Genomic DNA, 19,883 nt, shown 5'->3' on the forward strand with positions numbered 1-19,883 from the left:
GAAATGTGGAGATCTGCAAAGAATTCGAGGTTGATGTAAGCGTAATGTGTAAGATTAGGAAAGGGACGCTCAAATGGTTTGAGCATGTAGAGCGAATGAACGAAGAAAGGAGTGTGAAGAGAACATATGAAGCAAATATGAATGGTAAAAGAATTCGGGGACACCCGATGAAGACATGGCATGATCGAGTGATGCAGATACTTGAGTGAGGCCATGTCAAGAGTGAGATTAATAGAAGTGTATGTATGACACGATGTACGAATGTGAATGAGGCAATGATTGTGTGCCAAAACCGAGTTGTTTGGCGCTCCGTCCTTTCTGCCTATCCCTGCGGAAAACGGCGTGATGGTTAGTTTGTTAGTTAAGACGTTAACAAAACCATAGTTTAAAATATATATTTTTAAAGGAATTGACACATACTCGTAAGAGTACCTACTTGACCCAAAAATAATACTCATTTGGGCTACTAATAAAGCGATATTTCACAGAAAACCGGATTTTCATAAAAAGATTTAAGTATATAACCTATAAACATATTCTCTCAGAAATCACCTGACAAGGGAAATTAAAAATTAACTCTTTTTTATAGTTGAAGAGAGCATTAAGCGCGTCATAGTTTTATTTATATATATAAAATACATGATTTCGAACATTTTTTCAAACTTCACTCACAAAGGTCACAAACCAATAAACAATAAATTAATATATTAAGATAACTTGCTTTTCAATTTCTAAATTTACAGAATGTTTGATAATTTGGAAAAAGAAGTCTCCGATTTTCACTAAAAACATTTTTATTGAAAATATGAATACAAAATCCTAATTCATTATTCGATTGTGTCAAGTGTCAAAAGTCAGGTATGATTTTTTCTGATTAGTTTGGTGAAATCGTTAGAAGTTAGGTACCGGGTAACAACAAATTATTAAATTATTTCTCTGGAGTTACGGTACAATCGAACATCTTTTTGCAAATCTACGTACGTATGGTCATCTATTTGATTTTGAACGAAATTTTATTTGTACAAATTATCGAAATACACGTCTATTATAAGTAATACATATCTACCCTACACGGTTGATGGTTGCTGTCCGGTTTGCCGAAAATTTCGTAAAACGACATTTGATAACATGTAAATAAAAATTGTTTCCACGGGAAATCTTTGACTACCGTATTCTACCCTCTACCGCGAAACTTTTATTCGTGAAAAACTTTGCAAAAATGTGGGATTTTTTTTATACTAAACCAAATATTCTTGTGCTTTTTGCAAAGCTTTCATTTAATACTCCTTTATTAGTATTATTTTGCCGTGCTCAGTCAGCTGATCAAATAATCTGTTAAAAAAAAAATTTTGAATTTACAATCTTTTATTTACCTTTTAAGAATTAATGGGGTAATTTCATAGTTACGAATACTGTTAAAATGTTATGTGGAAGATTTAAAGTTTATTATTCTGATTGATCACTTCATTGATAATGATCATTCTACTAAAAATGTGTAATTTTATTATTTTCATTCATAATTATTGATTTCAAAAACCGCACATTCTGAAACGGTTCCAACTGGCTACAACTTCATTATGACACAGAGACCGCCTATATCTGGTAAGACGACTGTCACCAACGTTGCTTGGCGTGATTTCAACACCATCAAATTTACAAATAAAAACGTCGTTTTGGCAGCAATTCGAAAATGGTACATTTTACATTGTTATATAAAATTTATTCTTCATAATAAAAGTAAGATATAAATACTTTAACTATGGTATTTTTGTTATGATTTTTTCGATTATAAAAAAACAGTGAAAATACCCTATTAATAGCCGATGTCACTACATACGAACCATTGAATAGAGAATAGTCATTGATCCGAACACGTTCGCAAAAGTAAAACTACAATCACACCAGATAATTTTTATTTCAATTTCGTTTTTTATAATTAGAATTTTATTGCGATTTTTTTCTTAAATTATAGTGAATAAAATCACAAAAGTTTCACGGTATTAGCGTGGAACGCGAAGTATATTTTTTATTGTAATACGACAGTTATTTTTTTTAATCAATTATTTAGTTTTCGTCTTAAAATATTATATTTTAGGGGTAGTAACCAAAAAGATCTTCGACCCCTGTCTTAATGTTAGTGATGCCTGATGATTAGTTTAGGAAGAATTCAAATGTTGTTAGGCTATTCGCAAACTGCGAATTTTGTCTTATTTTAAAAGGTATTTAATTTTATGTCGATAGCTAATCCGCCACTGATGTATGTGAACTAAGTAATCAATTTACAATATTGCAATAATTTACCCGATTTAAATTATTCTGTTTGTATTCAATGCTTTGAAAAAGATGTATACCCACTATACACGGTGGCGGGAAACTAGTGGAACAAGCGGGAAACTATTTAATGAACATCACAGAGAGAAACCATAAAAACTTCGATATTTTTTTTTTGCGATCATATAGCATTTCAGCATATATTTTTTTTTTTCGGCATCTTTCACCCTTTGAGCAATTTTGGGAGATATTCTTCACTGACAACGAACAACCGTAGTCTTTTTTTAGACATATATCCCAGCCTGACATGGCCTCGTAAAAGTAATGCTATCTCATTTTTATTACGGTAATAAATATGATTCAAGCCGTGTTAGAAAGAGAGAATACTGCGCTTTCAGTTTCCATTTAAAAAATACCGTAAACGCTCCTGAAAATTTTAAAATAGTTAAATGGAACAATATTTAGCATTTGAAAAAATATTGTTAAGGCGATGCACTACGTCGTGTATTATTTTTATCAATAAAACACCTTATGTAGATGGAGATAAGGCTTAAATTCCCGCTTAACACCATCCACCGGTTTTGATTTATGCAAGAAAAAAACATGGCCAAAAAGTGCCTTTTATTTTATTTTGTGGATGTTCAGACACAAATTTTTAAATGTTTTTCGAACATTTTATAAATAACTTAATTTGCCACATTATACAATAAAACCATAACCGAAAATGGGTTCTTAAGTAGGAGATTTTGAACTTTAAAGCAGTTTTCATAGGCCTTATATATTTTTTTTTTCTGGGCTTATAAAAAGACTTGTCTAAATAATATTCGATTATTTCAAAGACCAGGATGTATTCTACTCGCAGTATTTAATTAAAGCATCTGAAACATTTCTAGGCGACCAAATTCAAACCAAAAACACATGATTTTGCATTACTACGTAGTGCATCGCCTTAAGGATAGCAAATTTTGAAATAAAAATATAAAAAACTGAATTGACAGTTACTTTTATCATACCTTTGCATAGTTAATTTTTTTCAGTTTCTTATGAAATATTAATTACAGTTTACACGATAAAAACTATCGGCAAGTAACATTAAAAATGTAATCTTTGTTCGCGTTCTAAATTTTAAAGTTTTTATTATTAAATAATGTCAAATTTACTACTAAAATCTGAATGAGTCTTTTTTCAGCCTTCAAGAACAGTGTTTTATTTTTAAATAGTTAAAAACTAGCGAATTTATTTAGAATCACATGTAATGCGAAAAAAAAAAGCGCGGAATTGGTTTTCTAATAGTTCTCCTAAGAGAAACATATTAATGTCAGAGGCTTTAATCAGCTGATAGTAACCTCGTAACGACTCTTTTTTTTTTCAAATTTGGACTTAAAAATTCCAACTTCGGACTCAATTTACTCGAAAACGAAAGCTCAAATTAAAAAATTGTATATACTTATGTACTTACTACAAAATCAACTCCAAATATGATTTAGATTCGCTATAAGTTCGTTTGTTCCATTAATTTCCGGATACCATGTAGTAAATTAATGTATGCATAACGATACTGAGGCGCCCGCTAACTAGGTAGGCTACTGGTATTTAAAAAAAGTAATATTAATAAATTCAACCACATTCATACATTATGAATTTTTTCACACATTTCAAAGTTATTCAACTATTCAAAAAGCCACACACAGTTTGACACAGACAACTTTGCAGGCGGCCATTAGAGGAACTAAAGTCGCCATGTTTTTTTGTTATTCTGCTGTCAAAATATTTTGGAAAAATCTATGAAAAATCCTGCACAAAACATACCTCCCGACTCCCGAGGGAAGGGCATGAACATATAAAAAAATTTAATGGTCATATTTGGTATCCTCATCAGGGATTCACTTAACGTAAAATGGGGTGACTTGTTCAGTTTTCAATTTTTAAACCACATATATTTTTTAATAAAACATTTTTGTAGGAAAACTTTGTCATATTTTGTGCACACTAAATCGAATATTTTATGTAGTTTTGGGGATTACCTTGAAGAGTGGGGTGACTTTGTTTACCGTTTTTACAAGCTTATTACAGTGATACGCCAATCCTAAAAAAACAACGCGGTTTCGAATATTCAAGCACGTGGCGCGGGTGGTGATTCTACATGATGGTACAAGTAAAAAAGTTTCAAAACTTTTATCGAAAGTTCAACATCTGAAGGTAGTTTTTAGATAAAAAAAGGTGGATAGTTTGTGCAGGAAAATAAATATTCTGTATGGAAAAATATTTTTGTATGGGAAAAAAACATTTATCATTATGTAGAATCACGGACACCCTGTATAGTGTGGGCCTTACTAATAAATGTGTTTTAAATTAACTGATAAACAACCATGAATGTAGTGTAAATAGATAAACACTGATATATTTAACATTTTGTCACAGAAGTATTATAATCGTTGAGAAATTTATAAAATGTATTTTAGTCATTTTCTCTCTCTCTCTCTCTCTGAAAATATCTAAAAAAAAACGGTTCACAACGAATTTTGATGCCGTCAGTTGTCAGTATAATTACATATTGTCGGTTGAAACCAGTAATATATTTAAATAGACCTAGAAACCAACTAATTTGAAACTTATTTTTGAGGTGTCATTGTATCCAAGTTGCCCGAAAAAAAACGTTAAAAAGAATGAGCGACAGTGAGAATTATGCAGATATCCAAGGTGATTAAAGTCACCACCCGCTTCATAAGTCGCCCCATATTACAGTATGTACCTATTTTCGTCATGGTTTGTCCAGTAATCAGTAATCTTAGCATTTGAACCGAAATTAATTTGCAATAATTGAAGAATTTGGCAGATAATCTGTTATTTTGGGCATTTTGGAAAAATCGGAAAATGTTCGCGGTTTTCCTCAAGATTTTGAAAAGAATTGGTGATTTCATATTTAATTAGATTTCATTGCAATACTGATTTATATAAGTTGGATAGGTTCAGAGATGTGCTTTATTTCAAATAAATCCATTTCAAATGGAAATGCAAAATGCAAAATGGGTATTTTCCATTTTGCATTTTAAATGCTTTTCTAAAAACCATTTTGCATTTTGCATTTTAAATGCTTTTCTCAATGCATTTTCCATTTTAAATGCTTTTTTGCAACATTCTTCCTACTATCTCCACTCATCTTTTTTTCATACGCCCCAAATAGTCGGTCCTCAACCTCGCTATGAGAGATAATTTACATATTTGTCAAGTTGCTCCCTGGTAGGAGCCCTGGCAATTGAGTGATACCATTACAAAAAATACTGAACATGGGGCCATGACGCTGTAATATTAAATGTTAGATAGCAGTTTCTATGTTTTTACGTTGGCAACATTAGTCCCGCGCAAATTTTTTGTGGTTTCATAATCTGTAGTCGTGGTGTTTTTGGATTTACCATCATGTAATATGTTTGTTCTACATTGATGTCCCTTATTAAATGACAACAAAAAATTAAAATTCTATAGTTATTTTAATTGTTTGACCTGAGACACCATTTTGCATTTTCAATGCATTTTGAAAATTGGTATTTTGCATTTTGCATTTGAAATGCTTTTCTAAAACCCATTTTGCATTTTGCATTTTCAAATGGAAAAGTTTTGACCCATTTCCATTTTGCATTTCAAATGGTTTTGGGTACCCATTTTGCACATCTTTGGATAGGTTCAACAAATAATAATAATATAGGTCCGTCGATTAGACATAAAGTAAGTACCTATACTAACCTATCTGAGAAATTCTTACCTAGCCTTGTCTTCTTCTGTAGGTTAGGTACCTACTAGGTACGGTTCCGAAACTATGGATTTTTGGATCAACCACCTGACTGACAGCCGACACGCCGCCTTTAATTTATTAATTGGTACTTACCCAACTGATTAACTATGCATTTCCTACCATAGTATCAAAGTTGCTGAACAACATCTATCTTCTGACAACAACTGGACGTAACTTTGTAGGCGACCAAGAAAAAGGGAGGGGTCACGTCCATTATTATGGGTAGTAAAAGATCATTAAATTTTCGAGACTATTGCATTTGAAGAAAAAGATTATCAGAAAAAGGTTATTTTCACCTACGATATAATTATATACGTCACTCTTTGGTGGTACTTGCATATTTATGAACAGATTTATAAAATATTTAAAAAAAAAGTAAAGTTTGGTCAGACGCGGGTAGTATAACCTACAAATTTAAAAAATAGCATCTTTGCAATCGAATAAGATAATAAAATTATATTTTTTATAAGTAGCGGCATAAATATTTGAATATAATAAAAATAACACACTGTAGGCTTTAGGTAATTGTACCTTTCGAATTTTAAAATTCGAACAATGTACCTATACCTACACCTTATCTCTTTTTCGCTAGTAACAATAAGCAGGCGTAAGCAAGACTTGGGCTGTTTCTCACTGGCGTTTCGCAGGGACATGGCTGTCACTAATGTATTATATTTAGGTAGATGAGGCATAAATGAATTATAAACTGAACTTCTTTCGTTAATATGTTTCCATGTACCTAGTCGATCAGTTCGTTTCAAATTACCCTATCATTGCAACAATACAGGATCTAACGCTGAACTCAATTCCATAATGAATCGCCTACATGTACTTGGAAATAAATATGTTTTGGATGAACCTATAAACATTGCTAGTTTAACCTCATACAAACACTACTTAATTAAAACTGACTGTAAGCGCTTTTCAGATTGACTATTAATAATCAAATACCTACAGTTTTAAAGTATTAATTTCTTAACACTCATTACATAATATCCAGGATTTATAATATGTTGTATTTTATTTATAATAACCTACTCATTGTACTTTTTTATGTTGATACTACTATTTCTATTGTTCTCTTTTATGTATTTTATATTTATATTTTTTTTATCTATGTATATTCTGTATTCATATGTGAAACAATTTGTTATTCTTTTGTAAAAGCCGCTATAATCGGCGTTAGTAAATAAATAAATAAATGAACAAAAATAGTTTTAGTTGGGTTTAAGTCCCCGCGCACTGCTCTTCGCGTGCTCATAGTGGAACCCGTTTCGAAGAGATATGTAATTGTACATCTCTATACAGGTACTTTGAAATTGTCTCGTTTTATCGAGGCTACTTGCTAGAAATCGTTATCTTTCTTACTGATTGCTATGTCATTTTTATATGAAACATCAATAAAGTGAGGTGGCAGTATTGTTTATAATTCATTAGTCTAGTAAAATAATATTTTTTTTCGTTATCAGTAATTTTAGGTTTTACGAAAAAATATAAGGTGATCCTTTTTTTAAACTTTACGTCAGATTTCAATAATGGATAACACAGGTCTGCAAATTGACATTTTTGAATTTTTTTTAAATGGTAATGGTTGAATTATATGTATTTCGGAATGCTGAATTCGAGAATGCCATCCATTTTGACCCAACAAGTAAGGATTTTCCGCAAAGTGGAAATTAAAATATAGGCAAAACCCGCCTTACACTACTTCTGTAGGGAATGTTCAAAAGAAAAAAATCATAAAATTATACAAATTTAATTAATTTTAAGTCATAATATATTTTATTTACATCATATGCAATTATAAATCTTTATAAAATATGCTTTTTTTTGTTTGGAAGCTTCGTTTTGTGCTTTTTCGTTTGTGGGACGTTATATTTTCCCTATGCAGCATCCAGCAGTAGTCGCCCATCATATTTGTATCCCATCGACCTTGATACCTTCTCTCCATTTCCTTGATATCTTGGTGAAACCTCTCACCTTGCTCTTCACTAACTGCACCAAGATTTTAAATCTCGGATCAGGTCATTTAATTCAGCTTGAGAAAATTGTTGAGGTCCACTGGAGTCGCCTACTTGAAACTCGTCACTAGAACTTTCTTCTGATTCACTTTCTGATGATGGCAAATCGTCCAGGCTTTGGGGTTCTTGTGGTGTAGGAATGCCAGGTCCGTGAGGGACTGGGCGGAGTGCTGAATCCATGTTTGGGTAGCAAATTTGTTTTTTTTATTTTTGGTACTATACCCTTGCACATTGCACGAACAAAAGTAGCAGTCATCGCTGTGGTTTCGAGGCTCTCTTCCAATATATATGATTCAAAGCTGACTAATTTTATCGTCATGAGTTACTAAATGTTTTGTTTCAGTCTATAAAACTTAATATTATCTTATAATAAGTTGTAAATAATAAAAAATATATATTTCGGCAATAAACCCCGTTTTGCGACTTAAGATAGGCAATCCCACAGTATTTTGTGTTTTGCGGAAAAACCTTACGTGATGGAATTTTTTTGATAATTTTCCCGAATTCAGCAACCAAAAATACATGGGAATTACCTCTTATTTCAAAGAAGAAAAAAAACGTTGCAGACCTGTGTAAAAAAACATTCCTTCTCCACACAATAAAATATTGTTACTAATTTAGGTGCTTAGTGAAAACATTCTATTTATAGCCTCATACTTCTTTGTCCGTATTCCTTAGACTGGAACCGAATGGACAATCGAGAATCCCACAGCTTACATGTTTTTTAATTCGGAAAAACTAGCACGATCATAAAGTTGAACACACTGTTGATGAAATCCCCCCACTCAATATCTCTGTAAATAATCATGAGCATATATCACGAGTTTAGTGATAATATTGTGGAATACGTCAAAGTCAAAAAGTAGGTACCTAGTTAATTAATCATAACAGCCCTTCAAAGTCACACTGGATACGAAATTATTAAAACATTACGAATTCAGTTTAGAGTGTTATCTTATATCTTAATATATAAAAATCACGTGTCACTGTGTTCGTACACGCTAATCTCCGAAACCGCCCAGCCAAGTCAATGCAATTTTGTGAGTGTATGGTTGGTTCCAGCTTGAAATTTTTGAGTTTTTGACCCAATATATGTCGAAAACTAAAAAAAAAATTCTAACGATTTTTTTTATCTTCCAAAAAATTCATACAAAACAAATTTCAACTTACCTACATAGAAGGCGGCCTGTGGCAGGACAACGTCTTATATTATAAAATGCATTCCAAATGGTTGAGTTAAATTCTAACTGTTTTCTAATCTTAATATATAAAAATCAGCCTGCATATGTTTGTACTCGCAAAACGAAAAAGTAGTCATAAAATTTCGAAGTTTGTTGTTATTAGTGCGAGGAGTGGAGGTGCCCCGAGGAATACTGCAATATCTCTGCAATGTAATGAGATACGGAGTCGAGATAATTGATTTCGCCCCTTTCCTTGGTAGTTCGTCAGCCCGCTCGTTGCCCTCAATAACTTTATGTCCTGGTACCCAGATTAGGGTTATTTTATTGATAGTAGCGAGTTCTGTAAGAACAGTCCTGCATTCCGTCACCAGTCTGGATTCGCATCGGTTACTTCCCAGTGACATTAGGGCTGCCTGGCTATCAGAACATATGCTTATATTCTTATTCCTGTACCCGATAAGTATATTCTCCTGTGCGCAGGCCAAGATGGCTTCCATCTCAGCTTGAAACACAGTACAGTGTGTTCCTAGAGGCATATTGAGTTCCCTCTTGGATTCCTGGAGACAGACTCCGGCCCCTGTTCCCTCCTCCATCTTAGACCCATCTGTGAACCAGATTAGTTCCTGTTTGGACGTAGGACCTGAAACCGTGTCACATTCCTCCCTTGTGCAATAGATCACCCAAACTGTCTGAAGAAGCATTTGGTAACAATGTGGTACACAGAAGTGAATCAGGGACCTAAAAGGCCCTGCCCATGCCCATTAAAAGGGCTTTTTAGGTCCATGTAGTAAATGGTGGAAGTCGGGGACGCCCGAGGAAGACATGGCACGATCCAAGTCAAACAAAAACTTACATAAAGTAAACTTTTTCAATTCTTTATAATTTATTTCCAAATTAAAAATAGACCCTACATTAAGGTACACTAGAATTCACAACCTTAAAACTTTAGTCCAAACCATTCATAACCCCGAGTAACTCCGGGTAAACGTCAGCTCGTTTCTAAATAAATAAAAATTTCTTCATGCATGAGAATATTGGTCCTTCCTGATAACAAACTATCTACAAGTAAATTAATTTTAGTTTCCCCCTTGCAGTTGTCTCTACCCTACAAGCACGCTGGACACGAACTCAGGGCCACCTGAGCATTTTTAAATGAGATTTTTCTATGCCGATAGACAGGGCTGCCAAAAGTGGGGGTTACGGAGATATAAATATCAGCAATCCCGGGGCCCGAACAATCACAGATTACCTAATATTTAAAGCGTCCAAATCATCAAATTATTAAGGTACTTACCTACCTGCAAATGAATGAAAAGTTTACTTTAAACACAACACGTCAACGCAATAATATTGTTGTGATGTACGACTGTACTTCACATTAGTGAAATAAATTTTACGAGTCCTTCACAGTTCTACAAGAGCATGTTGTAATTTTATGTGCGTGTGATAAGACAAAAATATCTTCAACCAAGAATCCTGGAAATGGGTTAGATCGGTTAGCGTTATGCCTAGGTTACTATATGGTGTCTTCTCTCTGCTTCCTTCTACACCAGTCTTACAGGAGCATGTTGTATGTTTACATGTGTGATAGACAAACATATCTTTTTCCATGTGTCCTGGTAATGGGTTAGACCGGTTAGAGTTAGCCCGTATCCCAGTCTTCTCTCTGCAGCTCTACATGAGCACGTTAAATGCTTGAAGTTGAAATGAGCAACGAAGAGGATATATTTTTTACGTGTACCAAGCAATTATTACTCTTCGGAAAAGAAAATGTGTACATCTATCAATGTAAGTATAAATCATGAATGATTTTTCATCGATTCGATGAAGGAAACAATGATCAATTTCTTAAAACTTCTTCAAATTTGTTCCTGGAAAACTGTTGGATGAAATTTCGATAATAAAACAGACAAAATAATTTAACAAATAAAACTAGATAACTTTAAGTTGAAACTATTTTATTGCTGCATTCTGCATTTACAGATACTTCTTAGTGTAGATTTAGAATCAAACAATGCATCAGTGAACACAAGTTCAGTTGCTTCCTCAACTCGCATTTCATTCTGAGCAAGAAAGATACAACTGTCGAGTAGTGACTAATGCGCTATTTGTTATAAAATCTTTTGTAAACTGTACACAAATTTGTAATAACATTCTACTCTCCATTATAATAATATTATAGTACTTTATTTTACTTACGGAGTCGAAACACATATCGAGAGAATCGGATCCACATAAAAATGTCAATAATTATTAATAAAATTGGAAATTGTCATTAGAATTACAGTCTGATATGAATACGAACACAGTTTGGTATATAAAATGTCCATGCTATATTTTTTTAAATATGGTAAAAAAAGGTGTCATACCAACTAGTGTCAATTGAAACATTGGCAAATTATGAAAAGGGTTATTTAATGTGAAAGAAACTAAATAAAAGCAAGTACACAAATTAAAGTGTTAAATCAAAGTGCAAAATTAAAAGAATGTCAAATTTGTTAAAATGTAATTAAAGTTTATAAATATTATATACCTTGGATAATTTATTGGCAACAATTGAGATTTCTTTCGATGTTTATCATATTTCTAATGAGAAGTGTTGATCCGGTCTCTTAGAACCAACAGATTGGAGGTAAATTAAAAGAATGCATATCACAAAATACACTTAAAACTCCAAATGTTGACCATTTTGAAATAACTGAACCGTTTATTCAAGCACCAACAGTACTAAGCTAAATCATTTAAATATGACTGAAAACACAGGGAAATGAAATGCATTAAATTAATGAAGGGGGGACCTAAAAAAAAGTGTAATATTTATATATTATTATTATTATTAATAAAGAGCCAAACGACATATCTTAAAAACTAACATCGTTATATTTGAACTTTTTCTGCAGACGCGCCGCAGTTGTGAACTTTGCCATCGCAAAGTCGTACAACGGCGAATGTACTTATTAATTTAAATCACTTCATACCCATTTTACACATTTCACTATGGGGCGTCGAGCAGACCATCCGACCATTTCGGGAATGTTATCATTAAGTATCTAGGAAAGTATTGGCCGAGTGGGTTTGTAGGGACCACTCTGCTTCGCCGGTACAACTGCCAACGCCGCCGTATCACCACGTTCATTTACAACAAACAAACAAACAGACAGATTGTTCAATACTTAACATTTCAATTAATTGAATTTTAAATAGGTACTAAATCTATTAGACTTAGAAGTTAACGGATTTTAGGCTTCTACGGCTTCTGCGTCGTTGGACTCCTCGGCCACTGCGCTGTCCACTTCTTCTTCTGCCAGCTTGGCCTTCTTCTCCGGGGTCACCACCTCGGGGGTTTCCGCATCTCCGCTGCACGATTTCCTCTTCGTGCACACCTCATCTGGAAGAATAAACGCTAATTAATTATGCTGACCAGGATTAGTGCACACACATCGTATCTTCAAATTCTCTATTCAATAGTAAATAACTACCAAATTATAATATCAGAACCGACTACAGTTCAAATGTATTATGGCGGCAAAGTGAAATATTATTATTTATGGGTAGGAATAACGGTATATTGTATGTATGTATGTAGGTAGGTAGGTAGGTAGGTAGGTAGGTAGGTAGGTAGGTAGGTAGGTAGGTAGGTAGGTAGGTAGGTAGGTAGGTAGGTAGGTAGGTAGGTAGGTAGGTAGGTAGGTAGGTAGGTAGGTAGGTAGGTAGGTAGGTAGGTAGGTAGGTAGGTAGGTAGGTAGGTAGGTAGGTAGGTAGGTAGGTAGGTAGGTAGGTAGGTAGGTAGGTAGGTAGGTAGGTAGGTATGTAGGTAGGTAGGTAGGTAGGTAGGTAGGTATGTGCGTGTGTATGTGCGTGTGTATGTGCGTGTGTATGTATGTATGCATGTGTATGTATGCATGTGTATGTATGCATGTGTATGTATGCATGTGTATGTATGCATGTGTATGTATGCATGTGTATGTATGCATGTGTATGTATGCATGTGTATGTATGCATGTGTATGTATGCATGTGTATGTATGCATGTGTATGTATGCATGTGTATGTATGCATGTGTATGTATGCATGTGTATGTATGCATGTGTATGTATGCATGTGTATGTATGCATGTGTATGTATGCATGTGTATGTATGCATGTGTATGTATGCATGTGTATGTATGCATGTGTATGTATGCATGTGTATGTATTTGCGTGTACATGTGTGCATGACTGTTTATTGAACAGAGTATACAGTTATAATGATTACTTGTTATGGAGTCAAGGGCATGCTCATAAACTGCATGCTGCAATAATTTTGAAGTACTTGCATCGTGTTTATTTATTGCCAGAGGAATAATTCATATAATGTATAATATGTATAATATGTAAAATGTATAATAAAATATAAATATAATGCAAGTTATTATTACGAAATTTGGATAAGTACTACATATATATATTTATATTAATTCTTGTTAGAAAGTGTTTCGTTTATGTGCTAAGCATAGAATATTTTTGGCGGGAAAATCCAATCCAGGTTGATAAATGTTCAGTGTTAAATTGGCAAAAACAGATAATTATTTGTAAAATACTATGTGTAAACCATTAACCCTTAGAAGCCGGGTAATATTTTTTAAATATCTCAAAGATAAATATAATATTGAAAATTATATATGAAATAATTGACAAACATCTACAATATCAATATTTTACTTAGGAATTTTCATGGACAGTATTAAAATGCGTTCAAAACTTCTAAAACCTAGTTCTACACGCTGAACATTGCAGTGCACCTGAAGGAAGTCATGATTTCGCTGAACTGCTATTGGAGTTGGTCGGATCCTGAGGGTTAAATCGAGTCATGCAAAATTCTAGATGGAATTACAATAGTTTATTATACTTCATATTGGTTGAATCAACATTATGTTCTGAAAGATAATATTATGCAGAAATAAAGTTAAAATTTTACACGGAACAGGAACATACAAGAAAAGAATTCCAAGAATTATAATTAGACTTGTAAGCTGTTTGAGAGATCAAAGAGATTTCAAATGAATTTGTTTGCAGAATGATACAAGCAAAAATAATTGTTTGAAAGAATTTTCTCACATGTTCTTTTGCACAGAAACATTGAAACAAAATGAGAACAGAATATCTCTAACTAGTATAAAATAAAGTCGCTTTTCCTGTCCGTTTGTGCGCTTAGTTCTTCTAAACTACACAACAGATTTAGATAGGATTTTGACTGTCATTTAGAGAATTTCTTCCGGAAGGTTTACATATATCATACATGCATGTTATATTTATAGAAAGTAGAGAAATATCGATGGTGTATAATCAAGTCGTAAAAATATATTTTCGGGCACTACATTACTAACGCTGGCTAAAACCTCACGAGGAACATCAAAATAATATACTACAGAATTGTATATCGTAAAAGGGCCTACAGAAAAGTCCACGATGGTATTTGTTTATATCCTAAGAATAACCCCCAGCTACGCCGGGTACATATCAGCTAGTTGTGACTATAAATGAGATTTTATTTTTTCTTCTTCACAAGACACTTTCAGATAGAATATTGTCACCAGAAAGCAAATTTTGTACCCGCCACTACACATTTGTGCTTTTAGGTACATGGCCTCAGGCATATTGACTGTTATATTTCTTAAAGAAGCTCTCAGAAAGTCGGAGAATTTATGTGTATTGCGCTTCACAATAAAATCCAAATAAATGAATATTACTGAACTTATCCGAAAACTAAAAACAGTTTTCGTAAGGTAATAAAAATATTCTTTCAAATTTTGTTAATAGAAATGAATGTATAATTTTTTTGAATCAAATAAGAAGTTTTAAAAAATGGCTGGGCTTATGTTTTTTTGTCAATACAAGGAACTAAAATTACTGAAAATGAAAAAAAAAAACACATATTTTACTATGCCAATGAATTATAAACACTGCTGCTACCTGACATTTTATCGTTTCATATAATTAATAATTTTTTTCTCAAATTGTTGTCAGAACTTTAGGTTCCGTAGAAGCATCATACATTTTAATTCTTCTGTGGTTAACTTCTGGATTTTAATATATATAAAGCGTGGTGTTTTCTTTTTCTAACACGGTTTAGTACATATTTCTCACCATGGCAGTGAGACCATATGAGCTGTTCCCAAAAGTGAACAAATTGACTCTACGGGTAATAGCTATTTTTTCGCAAAAACCAAACAAATCAACTTGAGGGGTTAATCTGTACCATTTTTTACTTGTGTAGTGTTCTGAAATGATTCTGTGTATTACAAGTGCCAGATTTACATTCAGTTTTTCTTACAAGCTGTACTTGTGGAAAGGGTGTAATATATATTGCCGCTGTAAGTAAAATACAATTCGTGGAGTTGTACTAATTCAATCAAATATGTAAGAATCCCAAAAATATTTCAAAATATGGGTCAGCTTCCCCTTAGGTAACAAACACACTTTTCTAAATTTATGCATCTCAATTAATAATTTTTATTCACTGAGGTAGCTGGGAAATGTCAAGATGTTAATGTTTTTGTTAAATATGTATAATAAATTATATATGTATAATAAATTATATATGTATAATAAATTATATGTATAATAAATTATATATGTATAATAAATTATATGTATAATAAATTATATGTATAATAAATTATAGAGGTATGTATAATAAATTATATAGGTATGTATAATAAATTAAGCATATAAAAACATGCAGAAAAATGTCTCTACATTAATAGAAAAATAGAAGAAAAATTGCTCAATTTAGAAACGATATTCTTTGTGTTATTTTTATACCATTGAAATTCTGTAAAAATGCAATTCTCCACGGGAATGATGTTTTATATCAGGTTTTGCGTATTTCACAGTGGGTTATAGTGTTGATGTTCCATTCAGTGGCTGGAGTGGTGCCAAGTTACTTCGTTAGTGGTAATAAACTGGGAAAATGAGCGTGGAAATTTACTGACGCGGCTTGAAATAGTCACTGTGTTAAATCATTGCAGTAAAAATAGGACGCTAATATCAAAATTATAAGATGAAGATTGGGCTAGATTCGAAAAATGATACAAATTTTATTTAGGATAGTTGCGCATGATTGGAAAAATATTTTATAATGCAGGTGTAATTTTGAGAGTAATTGGCTTGTCTGAAATGGGTGTTACTCGTTTTCTAATTGTGAGTTAGTGGCAGTGGTCTAAAATGTTGGGTTTCCCACTGCGGCGTTGCGGGTTCAATCATCCGCTAGTTAAGTCCTCTTAGGGGGGCATTTCACTATCTCTGATTATGTTCTGACTAAGCACTAATCTGCGGATTAGTCATTTTTTTGTTTTCACTATTTCTGAATAACGCTAACGCTCGGGTTAAAGTTCGATTTGACTAATCAGTGCTCGAACCTCACGTTAGGCGCTATTCCTCGAATCAAAGATGGCGTCAAAACATTCCGAGTTTGACAGCGGAGAAGTGAGTCGAATTTTGTTGCGAATTATTATGGATACCAAGGTTTTTGATTTACAGAAGCAGGTGAAAGGGCGGCGATGCGAAGGCCGCGAGTTTTAAGAGCTCGAATGAATTTGAATGCTTGTATGATCCATCCTGAATTATTTGATTGTGTTCAAAATAAGAAACAATGTATTAATTCGACACGAATCTATCTAAAATGACCTGATAATCAACATAACATAACCAAAAAATGCACACTTTGCGGTGTGCGGACTATGGCGGGAAACTGGATGACGGCGTTGACCAAAGATCAATTGGCGTTGACGCTAGCATTCCATAGACATTGCGGCAAAACATGACAGGCGTGGCAGTAGATAGGGTAACTGTAAACATTTTGCGATGTTGCCAGACTATTTCGAGTGTTATCTATCCGGAAGCTCGGCAACAATGGTGAAACGGTCGCCGTTGAATAACGAAGTTATTCTAATCTTTAAAGCCAGCCAACGGCTAGCTAGTCGGATATTTAGCCCGACATAGTGAAATACCCCCTTAACATTGCACTAGCAACTTTATTTGCTTATAATGGATAGTGGTAGGTGAAATAAAATAGTCTATTATCAAATTAAGTATGTTTATATCTTTTTTTTTCGATTACAAAAGAACTTCGAGGCATAAAGATCTAATAAAATATTACGGAATGTTAAATTGGCATTTTAAACCAAGTTTTTTTTTTATGAAAGAAAATATATCACATGTAAGTTAATTTAATATTATTATGTAAGCGTTTACTTTCTGTAATAATTGAGGCAGACACATGTTAACCTTAATTTCTAGTGGTACCTACTTAAGTTCCGATACTTAATTACTATTTGTGACAGCTGTTCAACTTCATAAAACCTTGGGAATGTGAAACAAAGTCAACCTTGACTAATTATTATTACTATACATAGTGAACAAACTTGGAAAAAATATTTTTTGCGTTGCCCGGATGGAAGAAAAATAAGGAATATGTATATAGTTATGAGTTTTCTGGATAACTTGCAGGGTGAAGATTGCCCTGATGATAATCAATCTCCGATAGATGGCGCCGTAAATATTATGGAGCGACGAAACTTTTGAATAATATAATACAACCATGAGCAAAAAAAATTCTCACATCATGGGGTTATTATTACAATTAGTAATTAGCCTGCGATATGTATGTTGTTTTACCTGATGCTCCGTTTTCTTTAACTTCTTCTTCCTTGGCAGCATCACCATTCTCCTTGGCTGCGGGTTCTTCAACGGCAATACTGTCACCCTCACCGTTGGCATTCTCGGCGGCCTTCTCCTCCACGGCAGCCACCTTGGCTGATCCGTTGGTCTCCTTGACGGGCGACTCCTTCACAGATGAGGTCACCACCTCTTTCTCAGCCACGGCGACAGCGACGACTTCACTAGAAAGTTTTAAAATAAATGTTTTGAAAATGGACTACGTACTTCAAATGTGACTTTGCAAGTCAGAACAAATTCAAATTTTCTATTATTGCAAGTCATGAGGTGCTATCTGACTCGAGACATGTTATGAGCCTTATTATCGCATAAAATTGTAGTTTTAGGTGAAAAATTCCTATTCAAAGGGGTGAATGCTCATAATATCAAATACCCTATAATAATACCTCCAACTTCTGAAGTTTCCCATACGTACTGATGGCAACTCGCTAAACTAGCTCCCCTTAGCGGCTAGAGTTGTTAATATTGCCACTATTTCACTGAAGTTTGGACGTATTATTAATATTATAGGGTATTTGATAATACGAATTTTATTTTGAATTTTTAAAAAGATAAACATTTTCATTTTATCGTCACTTTTAGAATACTGTAACTTTGGCAAATTTTTGGAATTTGAAGTATAGAAAAAAGCAGTTTTACAATGTAAAATAAGGGAAAATACATTGAAAATATATATTTTACAAATGATAGATTTCTACAAATATTGTTAGTTTGTGACTAATCATTAAAATGTCAATATAACATAGAAAACTTTCTGAATGTTGATAGTTTTATTTTGAAACAACGATTGATTATTTTGATAACATGGTAATACTTCGATAAGAATATGAACTGTTATGTACTTTTAATACTACGCTCACACGAATTGGCTTTAAGAGTTATCGCATGTAATGTAGAATATCCTACTCCATAATAAAATATCCTATCTAACTCCGCATAAATAAGGTAAGAAAGCCGGTTATAAAAAGGTGATAACACGAATGGCGGTTTCTTTTGAAAGGGAAAAAATCCGCGCGCGACGGTGGCTCCAACCACGCCGGCCGCCATTTTAACCAACTACCGGTGAGCGGTAGATCTCACAAGATCCATAATAAATGCGTAAAACAATTTTAAATAAGATGAATCATTGCTATTATTTTACAACACCGAAATTAACTTATTACAATCACTTTGTGAACGGGGACTTTATTTTGAACAAGCCGGATACGAATGACAGGAGACGGTTTTCCCGCGTGGTTTCAATTCGCAGTTTCCTCAACAACGTACACAACAAAATATTATTGTTTTATACATTTAAAAAATCACTTCACTTATTGTTGTACAAGTTAACCAGATATTGACGAACTGCGCGCGAGGATACGGTTGTGAAGTAATACATTGGTTAAAAAAGGAAGCCATTTTGACTTGTCGGTAAGCCGCCAAAAATTCGCTTTTTACGAAGTTGCATCGAAAGTTTTGAAATAATTAAATCGATTTTACTTACTTTGTCTCAACATCAGCCATTTTTATTAGTTTGATTTTAGTTTAGCACAAACGGAGAAAAATATTGTAAATGTTAGGAGTTCGCACGGACGAAACGCAACGCAACTGGCGGCAACTGACGAACGAATGAAAGAGGAAATCATGGATATAGCTCTTCTGTTGTGGAATACGGCGACCCGCTCGAAGCTTCGAACCAAATTAGAGCGGTATAGAGAACGGTTCCAGTAAACTGTAGTACGAAAAAAAGAGATACACAAACGCTTCAACATAAAAGCTTCGCAGGAAACTAATACCGGCTTCCCGCGCTGCGTGAAGCAGATGTCGCTCGTATTCTAGAAAATGCTTCGATGACACCTTAACATTTTATTTTGTAAATCCTTTTGATTTTTTATTCCAAAAATGTAATATTATCTCTGGGACTC

General features: G+C 33.5%; 1 protein-coding gene across 1 annotated transcript; it reads right to left on the reverse strand.

Moving 5' to 3' along the window:
* Positions 1–11,204: 11,204 nt before the first annotated feature.
* Positions 11,205–19,609, reverse strand: Df31 (Decondensation factor 31). The gene is made up of 3 exons (XM_089637311.1): positions 19,463–19,609; positions 17,920–18,143; positions 11,205–12,651 (listed from the first exon to the last, which is right to left on the reverse strand). Exons 1-3 carry the CDS (start codon positions 19,480–19,482, stop codon positions 12,503–12,505), a joined length of 393 nt encoding a protein of 130 aa, XP_089493437.1. The 5' UTR covers positions 19,483–19,609; the 3' UTR covers positions 11,205–12,502.
* Positions 19,610–19,883: the final 274 nt, after the last annotated feature.

The sequence above is a fragment of the Hesperophylax consimilis genome, chromosome 11 (genome assembly GCF_061612785.1).
Source record: "Hesperophylax consimilis isolate HC1 chromosome 11, BYU_Hcon_1.0, whole genome shotgun sequence".
In the NCBI taxonomy this organism is placed as follows: domain Eukaryota; kingdom Metazoa; phylum Arthropoda; class Insecta; order Trichoptera; family Limnephilidae; genus Hesperophylax; species Hesperophylax consimilis.